Raw genomic sequence first — 14323 nt, forward strand, 5'->3', positions numbered from 1 at the left:
GTGATTAAACTAAGGTAGCAGCCATTTGGTTTGTCTCCTTTTATTTCCTTCTGTTTGGAACCTGACACTAGGGGTGACATGATAGCAGTATTCCAATATTTGAGGGGCTGCCACAAAGAAGAGAGGGTCAACCTATTTTCCAAAGCATCAAAAGGCAAGACAAGAAACAATGGATGGAAACTAATCAAGGAGAGAAACAACTTAGAACTAGGTATCAATAATTAAATGTGTTTGTCAGTTTTGAAATCTGAAAACCAAGAAACCAGTTTAATATACTCAGACCCTAAAATGTGCCCAGATTTCAGATCCAACGAGGGGAATATTCATAAGAAATCTCCTTTCAAACAAAAATGGAAAATCTGATAAATTGAAACCATCCTCAATGTAAAGTAACTTCAGTTTGGCTAAGAATATTCAAAAGGATTTAGCCTGCCATTTAAAAAAGTATCATTAATACAGTGTATTGGAGTCTATCTTGAACTGCACCTTAATCTTGATTCATTTTGATCTTGGGATTTCCCAAATATTGATTTTCCCAATTAGGAATTGCAATAGGGCCTGTTCACAAGTGCATAATTTATTCAGAGGCAGAAATAAGGCTCAAAAATCAAATTTAATCAATCAAGTTTATTACAGAGATTGACCAGTAATTAATAAAACATAAATTTTAAATACAAAGTAAAACATAAAGAACTGGGAAAAGACTAAATATATATATAGAATAAAAGGTACCAGTAGAAACCTTAAATTTTTAAAATAAGGATAAACTAAAATATCAATGATAAAATTGCATTTACTGTACTTAAACATTCCAAATTGAATTAGGGATATAATAAAATATTAATATGTTAAGAAAAAAATAAACTAACTATCTCCCAACAAATTTTAATAACAGCAACTGAACTGCCACAGGATCAACAAGATTTGTTTGGTTAATTTAAAAAACCCAACTATTATAAGTCTAAATTGAAAAGCCTGACCTCAGATAGTAAGACAGTTGATCAATAATTATAATGATTGAAACAAAATGACTTTCAATGTGTATGCCTATGCCTCATCCTTGTCATTATCTGTCATTTCTTTATCTGTTTTAATTGCTGTAGTGAAAAAAAAAACTGGCAACATTACAGGTGATAAAAGGCTTCTTTTCTAATAGATTAAAAATGGTGAAGAAATGTTCCTTCCAACTTCTAAAATCAGTCAGTAAAAGGTTTGCCGACTAGTAGGGGAAATATAAAAGCATGGGAAAGGTATTTTCCATGTCACCAGTGCCACAAGGACAAGCTTTTTCACACATGGGGATTCAGTATATCCACTTTGAGTCACTGTGGACTCCAATAAGGAGACCCATCAATATCTCCTAATACATTGTGTGGAGACTTAAAGACCTATTGGAGTCCCTTGAGTTATAGACACAAACATACAGAATGCATATTTAAGACTGAAATAGAGTTAACATTCTGTATTTCATTTGGAAGTGTATATTTTCTAGAAAAGCATCAATTGTTCCCCTATTTTTCACATCTATAGATAGAAGGCCCAGTTCATTCTAGAAAAAGGCGTAGCTGCTTTAAAGTGCTGCAGAGGAATGCTAGCCCCAGAATCCTTTGTCCTCTGCAGCTTCTTGATGGAGAGTCAATCTCATAGCCGAATTGCCAAATTGTATGCAATATCACACATCATAGTCATGTCATTTTCATGGTAACTTATTTCTAGTTGTATCAATTCTTTTCTCTTGAGCTAAATGAAACCTCTGGAGTATCTCTCCTCTTAAAACCTCTTAAGTTTCTCTTAAATCCAGCATTAATTTAATTTAATTTAATTTATCGCATTTCTATGCCGCCCAACTCCCAAGGGACTCTGAGCATGCTATCATAAGTTCTCATGAATGCCAGAATAATATGTTCTATGGCAGTGAATGTGCCTCTACTAAGTAAGAAAATTTAAAAAGAAAATTATTTTAGATTAGTTTCACTCAAAATCCTTCAATATCCCAAAATTCTTCTAAAAAATTGCAGCTGAGATCCCCACCCCCACCCCAAACCCTCTACTTCTTTCCTTCTCTTGATTAGCATTCAACGTTTAATGGCTCGTAGAAGGGGGACTTTATTATTTTTGACGTCCGTAATCAAAGATATTATATCCATGTCTTTGGTATCCACATCCAGATAGAAGGTGAACTTCTGGAGCAGAACACTGAAGAACAAGAAGAGTTCCATCCGAGCCAGGGCCTCCCCTGGACAGGACCTCTTCCCTGCATTATCAAAGAAGAAGAAAAAACTTATTTAGGAAGTACACCTGCTGGAATTGTGTCTGATAAAAAAATTACATGGATTGATTGAGCATGTGAATTTGTAACACATCCAATCTGTTCCAGAGGTATACCTGCTGAGAATGGCATGAAAGCATCTCTTTTCCTGAACTGGCCCTTTTCATCCAAAAAATGATCTGGATTGAACTTCTCTGGAGTTTCCCATTGGAGAGGGTCAAAATGTACGGAAGGGAAGACTGGCACAACAGCCATATTCTAAAGGAAGAGGAAGAAACAGATGACATTAATTGGTACCACTTTATCCAGAGAAGAGTCTTCAGTTCTCACTTGCCTTAAATAAAATAGGTCAGTGGGAAGCCCTCTGTAAAGATGGAGGGAAATAAGAGATCTTTGGTTTAATATTCAAAAGGCCTTGAATACGTAGGATCTCTGGATCCATAACATAAAGTCATCTTTTTTTTTTTTTGTCTTCCCCACAATATCTTGACCAATAATTATATCACCACACCTTGGGAATGTTATAACCATGGAATTTTATGTCACAAGTTGTTGCCCGTGGAAAGGTCTCAAGGCTGTCTTTCCAACACCGTTGAACCTCATGGATCACAGCATTTGTGAAAGGCATCTTCAAACGGTTTTCCATGCTTGGAATGCGATTTGCACCCACCATCTCATCAATCTCATGTTGCACTTTAGCTGGGAGAAAAAAATATTGAGACAAGATTGACAGCCTTTTACTATCAGATGCTGAACAACTGCAGTCAGCTACCACTTGGATAGAAGCATGTTTTTCAAAGCACATATAGAGCAGACACTTCTAAACAAGAAAATGACCCCGCCCCTTCTCTTCCTCCCCCCTCCCCAAGAAGAGCATTTCAATTCTTCTAATTTAAGAAGATAAGATTGATGTTGTTTATAGTATTTGTGCCTATGTGCCTTCCAAATATGCCTAGAGTAAACATAAAGCATTCCATATGGGCTTTCTGAATATTAGAGTTTCCACCCCCAAAAATGCAGTTGATAAATTTAAATCAATTTAAACTAATTAAGAGGAGGGGGGGAGGAATGTTGTTAAACCACGCAATCTCTTTTCCCTCTTCATAGCAATAGCACTTAGACTTATATACCGCTTCACAGTGCTTTACAGCACTCTCTAAACGGTTTACAGAGTCAGCATATTGCCCCCAATAATCTGGGTCCTCATTTTACCAACCTCAGAAGGATGGAAGGCTGAGTCAATCTCGAGCTGGTGCAATTCAAACTGCCAAACTTTTGGCAGCTGGCAGTCAGCAGAAGTAGCTTGCAGTATTGCATTCTAACCGCTGTGCCAGCATGGCTCATGAGGGAAAGATTATAAATCCCCTAGAATTATCTATTAGCAATTGCTTCTTCAAAACCTCCATGAAATCTCATTTTATGGATCTTGGTGTAGGATTCATTGGTTCCTAGGGCATATTAGCTAGGCTCTACCTAGTAAGGCACACAGACACAGATACTGAAATCCCATAAAGTTATTATTAAATTAATGCAGTTGGCAGTTTTACTATATTACAGACTCGGTGATTTAAAACAACAACAACAATAAAAACATGTAAGGTACTTAGATGCTGGGTGCTGGCCAGCCCTGTACAAAGGCAGCCAAGTGGGGCTGCCAATGCCAAAGGAAAAGGGCTCAACTCTGCCAGCCACTCCTTAAACTGAAGCCAGGTGGCAGAGGGAAGATCTTAAAGGGACAGGCAGCTGCCTTCCGAGCAGCTTCAATGCAAAGGGAGGCAAGAAAAGTTCAGCCAAGTCATCTCCTCCTTCTTGGCCTCAAACAGACACACAGAGCAAACAAGCACACATCTCACAGCACCGGAGGGACTCACCCATGTGCCGTCTCCTCCCAGAAGGTCCCGGTGCCATGAGATGTGTGCGTATTTGCTCTGTATGTATGTTTGAGGCCAAGAAGGAGGAGACGACTTGGCCGAACTTTTCCTGCCTCCCTTCACAGTGAAACTGCTCAGAAGGCAGCCTGTCCCTTTAAGCTTTTCAGTCAGCTTTGCTGTGAATGGAAGCAGAAAAGTTCGGCCAAGTCGTCTCCTCCTTCTTGGCCTCAAATGTACACACAGAGCAAACAGGCACAAATCTCGTGGTGCCATAGGGACTCACCCAGTGCTGAAATCCAAATTTTTTTACTACTGGTTCTATGTGTATGGCTTGGTGGGCATGGTGTGCGTGTTATGCGTGGCTTGGTAGGCGTGGTAGGGGAAGGATACTGCAAAATCTCCATTCCCACCCCACTCCAGGGAAAGGATTCACTGTCGTGCTGGTGAGTAGCCGAGTAGGGCTTTCCTCCCCCCCATCCTGATCCAGTGTGGCGCAGACAGCCCAATGGAGGCGGAAAATAGGGCGTTTCCTTTTTCCAGCATTCAGCAGGCAGGCTCAGTAGGCAGTTGTGATTTTTAGATGGGCTTTTATTTTGTCAGCCCAAGGGCAGCAGGGGGGAGGTACGTAGGAAATTGCCCTGTCTCTACAGCATCGGTCATGTGACTGAGTGCGTGTGACCAACTTGATGTCACTCAAAGTAAGGTGCCACCCCACCTTGCCATGAGTGATGTCAAGTTGGCCATGTCCTTTCAGTCACATAACCCCACTACCAAGCCACACCCACCAAGCCACGTCCACAGAACCAGTAGTAAAAAAATTTGAATCCCACCACTGCATAGGTGGCCTGAAACCTTTCTTTTTTTATGTTCATTTCTGTACCTTGAATGTGTGGCAATTTGGCCACCACATATAGGCTAGAGACCAAAGCATTGCTTGTGCTTACTGTCCCAGCAAAAAACATTTCGAGCACAGAACGCACAAGGTTTTCCAGAGTGTAAATCTTGGGTGAGTTCTGGTCCTGAAGGGAAAAAAAAGGGGGGGAAATAGGGAAGAATAAAGAACTTGGAACTGAAGTGTAGTAGTTCATAAAGACATATATTCATGAAGATCAATCTGGCTTTCTGCCAATGTGAGGGCTATTCTGAATATTATTGAATATTTACAATATCATAATGAGAAACTGGCAGCTTTAATATTTTTAGAAGTAGAGAAGGCCTTCAACAATCTAAATTGCGCTTTTATGTTTAAAGTTTTGGAAGATACGGACTTTGGGGAGAATTTTATTCAAGGAGTTAAAGCAGTTTATATGTCACAGCAAGCAAAAATTATTATTAATGGTGAATTCATGTGAAATTCAAAAGGGTCCAAGACAGGGAATGTCCCTTGTCTCTCTTGTTGTATATTTTGGTGTTGGAAGTTTTGGATAGAGATATTAAGTAAGATGACAGGTATAAGTATCAAGAAAAAAGTTTAGAAAATATATATATATATATATAAAAGCGAAAACAACTCATGTCGTAATCACAAAATCTAAAGAAACTTAAAGCCTACAAACTTGAAATTTGTCACATATGTTCCTCTTGCCTTCTAGGTGCTCACTAAGAAAGGATTTTTCAAAATGATCATCAGAGCATAGTATTTCCTATATTATTATAACACGCTCTAATGCTAATTAGTTCTCCTCCCCCTCCCAACTTGAAAATAACTCTGGAGAGAACAGGATAGCATAGGACAGGCTTCTGTGGGGCAAGGCTGAGGGAGAGGAGGAGATAGGATAGGGGAGGATTCTGTGGGTCAAGTCTGAGGGAGAGAAGGGGATAGAAGGCCAGAGGGAGAGAAGGGGATAGCATAGGACAGGCTTCTGTGGGGCAAGGCTGAGGGAGAGGAGGAGATAGGATAGGGGAGGATTCTGTGGGTCAAGTCTGAGGGAGAGAAGGGGATAGAAGGCCAGAGGGAGAGAAGGGGATAGCATAGGACAGGCTTCTGTGGGGCAAGGCTGAGGGAGAGGAGGAGATAGGATAGGGGAGGATTCTGTGGGGCAAGGCTGCGGGAGAGAAGGGGAGAGGAGAGGCCGATTGTAACTATGCATTAAGTTTCAAGCTATAAGTACCAATTTATCAAGCCCCATCACATAGTTTCGTAGAGAAGTACGAGTATCCAGCTAGCATAGAATATTTGATGAGGAAATTAAATGAGTTTGGGGTTTAAAATAAACAAACAGAAAACAATGTTTATTAAGAATATGACCTCTCAGGGTGGTGATATATTGACTAAAGTGTCTGGTTTTAGGGTTGAGAAAAAATATTTGGAGATTATATTGACAAACACAAATACAAAACTGTTTCAAAATAACTATGTGCCTCTCTGGAATGGTATAAAAAAGGGACTTATTAAGATGGGGTAAACGGCATTTATCCTTATTGGATAGAATTTCTATAATTAATGTGAATGTTTTACCAAAGATACTATTTTTGTTTCAGATGTTACCACTTTGGATGGCATGGTTATTTATGACAAGGTTAAAGTAAATGTTGATTTTAATAACTACTTTGTTAGACGTGCCATTCTAACAGTTTGGAATAAATATAAAATAAGGTTTTCTATGAAAAGGCTTCTTTGGCTGTCCACACACACACACACATACCCTCAGGGAGCTTTTTTTACAAAAGAAATGGTGGCGAAGCCAAACTGGTGGATTTATGGTCAGATTAGCAGAGTTGGAAGGGACCTTGTAGGTCATCTAGTCAATCCCCCTGCCCAAGCAGGAGACCCTATATCATTTCTGACAGATGCCATTCCAGTCTCTTCTTGAAAGCTTCCAGTGATGAAGCTCCCACAACTTCTGAAAGCAAGCTATTCCACTGGGTGATTGCTCTCACTGTCAGAAAATTTCTCCTTATTTCCAGGTTGAATCTCTCCTTGTTCAGTTTCCATCCATTATTCCTTGTCTGGCCTTCAGGTGCTCTGGAAAATAGCTTGATCCCCTCCTCTCTATGGCAGCCCCTCAAATATTGGAACACTGCTATCATGTCTCCCCTGGACCTTCTCTTCACTAGACTAGCCATGCCCAGTTTCTGCAACCATTCATTGTATGTTTTAGCTTCCAGTCCCGTAATCATCTGGTTCCATTCTTTCTAGAGTCTCAACATCTTTTTTATAATGTGGTGACCGAAACTGGATGCAGTATTCTAGGTGTGGTCTTACTAAGGCTTTATGGAGTGGCATTAGTACCTCACTTGATCTTGAGTGTATCCCTCTGTTAATGCAATTTAGGATTGCATAGGCTTTTTTGGCTGCCGCCACAAACGGCTGGCTCATATTTAGCTGGTTGTCCACTAATACTCCAAGATCCCTCCCCCAGTTACTGCTATTAAGCCTAGTTTCACCCAGTCTATATGTGTATTTTTGGTTTTTCTTGCTTAAGTGTAAGACTTTACTTTTCTCTTGAATTGAAAATTGAATTTCATTTTGTTAGCTGGGCCCAGTGTTCAAGTCTGTCAAGATCCATTTGGATCTTCAATCTATCATCTAGGCCAGGGCTGTCAAACTCGCATCGTCACAGCAGCATCACATGATGTATTGTGACTTTTTTTCCCTTTCGCTAAACGGCATGGGTGTGGCCAGCTGTGTCGCATTTGGCCCACAGCCCACAATTTTGACAGCCCTGATCTAGGATGTTGGCTATTCCTGCCAGCTTAGTATCGTCCACAGATTCGGTAAGTTACCCTTCTATTCCCTCATCTAAGTCATTTATGAAGATATTGAAGAGTACTGGGCCTAAGATGGAACCTTGTGGTACCCCACTGCTTACTTCCCTCCATGTAGAAGTAGTACCATTGAGTATGGTTTGTCAGCCAGTTACAAATCTGATGGTGATGCTATCTATTCCACTTTTTTCTACCTTGGTCAAATAATATCTTTAACTTTTGGTGATCCTATCCTCAAGTCTAAGAAGCAGTTAGAATCAGAAGGACATGTCTGCCATTGGTTTACATATTTACAATTGAAAGAAATATTTAAATTAGATAAAAAAAGTTATGTGTTTGACTTTGTCAAAAATGAAGTGGAAAGCCTACTGTATAGTATTGATAAACATATTATTGCTAAGGTCTATTGTTACTGTTATTGAATTTGGAAAATGAATATGTAAAGCATTGCATGATTCAGTGGGCAAGAAATTTTGGATATAATGTAATGCTTGAACAATGAGAGAATATGTGAACAAAAGGTTTAAAATTCACACAAAATTATAATTTTTTAAAAAATTCTGTAAGATGATGTATTGCTGGTATTAATACCAGACAAGCTATCAAGAATGTATAAAGGTATTTCAATTTTTTTTAAAAAGAAGGAACTTTTTATTATTTAGGTGGACATGTGACAAAGCAAAGAAATGTTGGAATAGGATTCACATCCTAATACAGAAGATTCTCAAAGTGAATATAAAGATAAAACCAGAAACTTTTCTTTTAGGTGTAATGGGAAAAGACTTGGGAAAAAAATTGGAACTTTGATGTTATATATGTTGCTGGCAGCAAGTCTATTGTATGGACAAATATGGAAGGACACTTTGATTCCCAGAACGGACGAATGGCTGCAAAAGTTGATGGAGTTAGCAGAGATGACTAAACTAACTGCTTTGATTAAAGAAAATATACAATTACTTTTGTTTCTACTCGAAAACCACTTCTGGACTTTGTGCTTGAGGTGGAAAAAGTGAAACTTTGGTTTGGGGCTTTCCCCATTAGATAGGTTTGCTATTATAGAAATTGCTAGTTTATACTATTATGTAAAAGTAAAAAATTGACGTTTGATATTACTATCTTATTCTACAACAAAGGGAGTTGGAAGTCAACGCCTTTTCTTTCTTTTTCACCTCTTTTCTACATCTTTCTCTTCCCTTTTCCCTTCCCTATTTTTCCTATTATTTTCTTTTGTATTTTATATTATAAACTAGCTGGACACCTGTGTTTCGCTACGAATCTATGTGATGGGGCTTGATAAATTGACACTTATAGCTTGAAACTTAATAGTTTCAATCGGCCTCTCCTCTCCCCTTAGAATACATAATTTTATACTAGTTCATTGTCAGCGTTCCAGAAAAAAACCCCACTCTAGGTAAAGACGCGGAAGCAAGCATTTTCCAAAGTCCTCTTTACTAGAATAGGCAAACTGGCACATCTGGGGAATCCCAAATCTGAAAAGCCCGGGCTTTCCTTCAGTAATTCAAAGCTCCCCAAACCATCCCATTTCTCCCCAGTCAGTCACATGCTCCAATCAACGTTTGTTCCACCTCGACTCAGCCCCTGACCACTCCTCCTTCAGATGCTGGATAGCCCTGAGCTTGACTGATCGGAAGAATGCTATTATTGTTATGTATGTATCTATTTTCTGCGGGAAATTCAAATGTTCAGTGAATTCTGATTGGTTCATGTTTGCCTCTGAAAAGTATATAAAGAGGACTGTTGCCTGTGTTTCTTTGCTGAAGTCTCACCCTGAATTAAAGAGCTGTTGTCACTAGCTTGCTTGTGCCTCTCGTTATTCCCGTGCTACAACATTGGCGACAAGGATGGGATTGAGGCCAAAAGAAGCAAATCAAAAAGAGCTCTGAGTTTCAGCCAGGGTGACTAGCGAATACGGAGACACAGAATGTCTGCCTACGTTCCACCAAAACCCTTCGACCCGACCCGAGAAAAGTGGGGATCATATCTAACCAGGTTCGAGTGCTCCCTGGAAGCTAGCGAGATGCAAGGGCTATCAGCAAACCGAAAACAAGCCCTGTTCTTAAGCCACTGCGGGCCAGATATCTTCGAGATGGCCGAGTCCCTCTGCGAGCCAACCCCAGTCCAGACGTCCCCTGGGATGTCCTTCAAGCAAACCTGAGCGCCCACTACACTCCAGTGCCTTCGAAATTCATACAGCGCTATGAGCTCTGACAGCGTACAAAAAGGAGAACTGCTCAGCGCATATGGGGACACACTTCGAAAAGCCGCAACGCATTGTGACTACAGAGACTTAGACGATGCGCTACTTGAGCAATTGATTTGCGGTGTTAAAGACACTCGTTTACAGAGGCGCCTCCTGGCCAAACCAGACCTAACACTAGCCGGCGCGTTGGACGAAGCCCGAGCACACGAAGCATCAACGAAGGCTTCTAAAGTGCTGCAGCGACCACTATCAAGCAAAGATGGCCCGAAAACAGCCCCCGTTCACAGAGAGGAGGCACGAACCAGCACAGAGGAAGAGTCGGATAAGGACATCTTCCATACGGAAAAGAAGAAGAGCGAGCAAAGCCGCCACCACGAGAACTGTCCTAGCTGTGGCGGGGACCACGAGAGACAATCATGTAAATACAGAGATGCCATTTGCAGGCGTTGCGATAGGAAAGGCCACCTAGCACAAGTTTGCAGAGCTCAATTTCCACGTTGTTGCAAGCCACGTGACTACCGCAACCAGAACCGGCTCATTCAAAACAGCCAATCAAAGATGATGGCGCGAGAAAACAGCGCGAATCTCAAAAGCGAGAGACCTACAGCACGAGAATCGGCCAAGCCAGCACAACCGACGATGAGAAAGTCTACACGAAAGTAGAAATCGAAGGCAGACCGTGCGAAATGGAAATCGACACCAGGTCCACACTGCCAATAATGTCCTGGACAACACTCAAAGCGCTCCTGCCAAGGTTCCAGAAAGCCCAGCTGTCCCAACAGAAAGTTCACCTCCTCGACTACCAGGGAAACCGAGTTCCCGTAGAAGGCGTGGGCACGTTCCGGGTCACCTACGGCGAGTTCCAGAAAGAGCTGCCCCTGACCATCGTAAGCAAGCCGCTACTAAGTCTCCTGGGCATGGCGTAGTTCCGAGCCCTCGGCATGGGCTTCACGGGCATTCACAGCATCGGTGGGCCCTCCCTCAAAGAAACCCTTCTTCACGAGTTTCGGGACGTTTTCGAAGAGACTCTAGGCAAGTACATGGGGACCCCTATCTCTTTTAATTTAGACCCCAACGTAGCGCCAATCAGGCTAAAAGCAAGATGGGTTCCATTTGTTTTAAAGCCCAAAATTGATGCAGAGCTCGACAAGTTCATTAAGCAAGGGGTGTTAGTTCCCATAGATCACGCCAAGTGGGAAACCCCAATAGTCACGCCAGTTAAATCGGACGAATCTATTAGAATTTGCGCTGACTATAAGTGTTCGATCAATAAGGCGTTGCAGCAGAGCACCTATCCCGTTCCGATCATCCACCATCTACTATACTCCCTGGAGCCTGGCAAGCTATTCGCAAAACTAGACCTTGCGCAGGCGTACCAGCAGCTGCCAGTAGATGACGCTACAGCAGAATCGCAGACCATAGTAACTCACAGAGGTGCCTTTAAATGCACTAGGCTACAGTTTGGGGTTAGCATCGCCCCGGGGCTCTTCCAGAGTACCATGGAGCGCCTTCTACAAGGCCTCCCAGGAGTCGTCCCGTATTTCGACGACATTCTAATTAGTGGCCAAGACGAGACTCAGTTAGGACATAGGGTTAGACAAGTCCTAACCAGATTCCGAGAAGCGGGACTCAAACTCAAACGAGCTAAATGCAAGATAGCGGTTCCATCAGTGGAATTCTTAGGCTACCGAATCGACGGCACAGGCATTCACGCCACAGAAAGCAAAGTCAGGGCCATCCAGAACACGCCCACCCCTAAATCGAAGCCCGAACTACAGGATTTCTTGGGGCGTCTTAATTTCTACACCATGTTCTTGAAACACAAAGCCACCATTGCGGAGCCACTGCACAGGCTCCTTGGAAAAAACGTTCCCTGGGTGTGGGGCAAACGAGAAGCGGCTGCATTTAATGCAGTAAAGAAACTTTTGTCTGAGGACAGTTTCCTCATCCAATACAATCCTGAACTACCTCTGGTGTTGGTGTGTGACGCTTCCCCCTTTGGCGTAGGCGCGGTTTTAAGCCATAGACTCCCAAATGGGTTAGAGGCGCCCATCGCCTATTACTCTCGCACTTTGTCCAGTGCTGAAAGGAACTATAGCCAGCTGGACAGGGAGGCATTAGCGGCTGTAGCTGGGGTCAAAAAATTTCACGAGTACTTGTTTGGCCGTACTTTTGAACTCATTACGGACCATCAGCCTCTTTTGGGACTTTTGGCTGGAGATAAACCGACCCCGGCTGCACTTTCTCCCCGGATGACCAGATGGTCCATTTTCTTAGCCGCCTATTCCTACAAACTGCTCCACTGGCCGGGCAAGACTCTGGGACATGCTGACACCCTCAGCCGATGCCCCTTGCCCGAACTATTGGACAACCCGACACCGGAAGCCCCAGTGCTACTCATTGACATTGTATCCCCGGGCCCCATTTCTTCAAGCGAGGTGGCAAAGGCTTCTGCCAGGGACTCTGTCTTGCGCACTGTAATGGGCTGGGTAACGTGGGGTTGGCCTACCAAGGTGGACAGTGGGGATTTTCAATTGTACTTTAACAAGAAAAATGAACTGTCAATGTTGGGGGGTTGCTTATTGTGGGGAGACAGGGTGGTCATTCCCTCGTGGTTAAGGTACAGGGTTTTAGAAATGCTGCATGAGGGACACCCTGGTATTGTTCGCATGAAAGGCCTAGCTCGTAGCTATGTTTGGTGGCCACATGTCGACCAAAACGTCACTGAGTGGGTGGGGAAGTGCAGGCCCTGCCAGGAATCCTGCCCAGATCCTCCTATAGCTCCCGTTCGGGAATGGGAAAAACCAAAGGGACCGTGGGGGAGGATTCACATTGATTTCGCTGGCCCATTCCATGGCCAGAACTTCTTAATCATTGTAGATGCATATTCTAAGTGGCTCGAGATTGCCTTAATGCCGTCTACCACTTCTGAGGCCTTAATCAAAGTACTCAGAAAACTGTTTGTAACACATGGGTTACCAGACACCCTGGTATCTGACAATGGGCCCCAATTCATGGCAACTCAATTTGAGGGCTATCTAGCCGAGTTAGGCATAAGACATGCATTATCCGCTCCTTTTCATCCGGCTTTCAATGGCCTTGCAGAGAGATTTGTGAGAACGGCCAAGGAAGCTCTTTCCTGGCTCGATGCAGGGGACTGGCAGGCTAGAATAGATGAGTTCTTAGCGGTACAGCACGCCACCCCGTGCCCAACCTCGGGCCGCAGCCCAGCCGAGCTCTTAATGGGCCGAAAGCTAAGGTGGATTCTCGATCGATTGCATCCCAATTACTCCCCCGATAACTTCAAGGGGGAAGGGGGAGGACTAAGGCAATTTCAAGTGGGAACACCAGTATTTGCCAGAAACTACACCAACTGGCCCTTGTGGGTAGAGGGAACCATTGTAGGAATTACCGTCCCAAAGTCATACACAGTTGATATAGGGCATGGTAAAATTTGGAGGAGACATATAGATCAATTGTGTAAACGATTACAACATGAAAATTCAATTACTGTAAATCCTAACTATCAAAGTCTTCCTGACACAGCTACCTCAAGCCCGAGTAAGCCGGAATACTTATCTGGCAACCCAGAGTTCCAGCGCCGCCCCAGCAAGTCGACACTCCCAGCCGGGGATAGCCACACCTCTGGAGAAATCCAGGAGATTCCATTGGTGGAGCCGGGAGAGACGGGAGGTCCCTCCGACCGGCTCGATGCCTCGCCAACAACTGAACTGCGCAGGTAAACCAGGACTAAGACACGCCCTAGTCACTTGCGTGATTTTGTACGTAAATATGTAAATAGATAGAATAAGTGCCTTCTGGGAGTGGAGGGGTGTTATGTATGTATCTATTTTGTGCGGGAAATTCAAATGTTCAGTGAATTCTGATTGGTTCATGGTTGCCTCTGAAAAGTATATAAAGAGGACTGTTGCCTGTGTTTCTTTGCTGAAGTCTCACCCTGAATTAAAGAGCTGTTGTCACTAGCTTGCTTGTGCCTCTCGTTATTCCCACACTACAACAATTATGTCTACTAATTCCCCAATCCTAAATCCCCCCTCCTACTTTCCCACATACTAGGAGGTGGTAGCATTGAAGCTTCTGGCTTAATATGGCTTCCAAGGCTGACATTCATATTAGATGAACTAGTTTCATGCTACATGCATATCAGGGAATACTCATATTTATGCAGAAATACAGAGAGAGAGAGAGAGAGAGAGAGAGACAGAGAGAGAGAGAGAGAGACAGACAGACAGA

General features: G+C 42.9%; 1 protein-coding gene across 7 annotated transcripts in view; it reads right to left on the bottom strand.

Annotated features, from left to right (window-relative positions):
• Window positions 1-607: 607 nt before the first annotated feature.
• Window positions 608-14323, bottom strand: part of LOC148115426 (cytochrome P450 2C5-like) — a 37958-nt gene continuing 24242 nt past the window's right edge. For all 7 annotated transcript variants that reach the window (XM_087887272.1, XM_087887269.1, XM_087887274.1 and 4 more), the window contains 4 exons: window positions 5021-5159; window positions 2781-2968; window positions 2386-2527; window positions 608-2254 (listed from right to left, as the gene is read on the bottom strand). In XM_087887272.1, coding sequence (XP_087743398.1) covers window positions 2076-2254; window positions 2386-2527; window positions 2781-2968; window positions 5021-5159 — 648 coding nt within the window. In that variant the 3' untranslated portion in view covers window positions 608-2075. The remainder of the gene's footprint in view (window positions 2255-2385; window positions 2528-2780; window positions 2969-5020; window positions 5160-14323) is intronic.

This window comes from Pantherophis guttatus, chromosome 2 (assembly GCF_059756535.1).
Source record: "Pantherophis guttatus breed Tessera chromosome 2, ASM5975653v1, whole genome shotgun sequence".
Lineage (NCBI taxonomy): Eukaryota > Metazoa > Chordata > Lepidosauria > Squamata > Colubridae > Pantherophis > Pantherophis guttatus.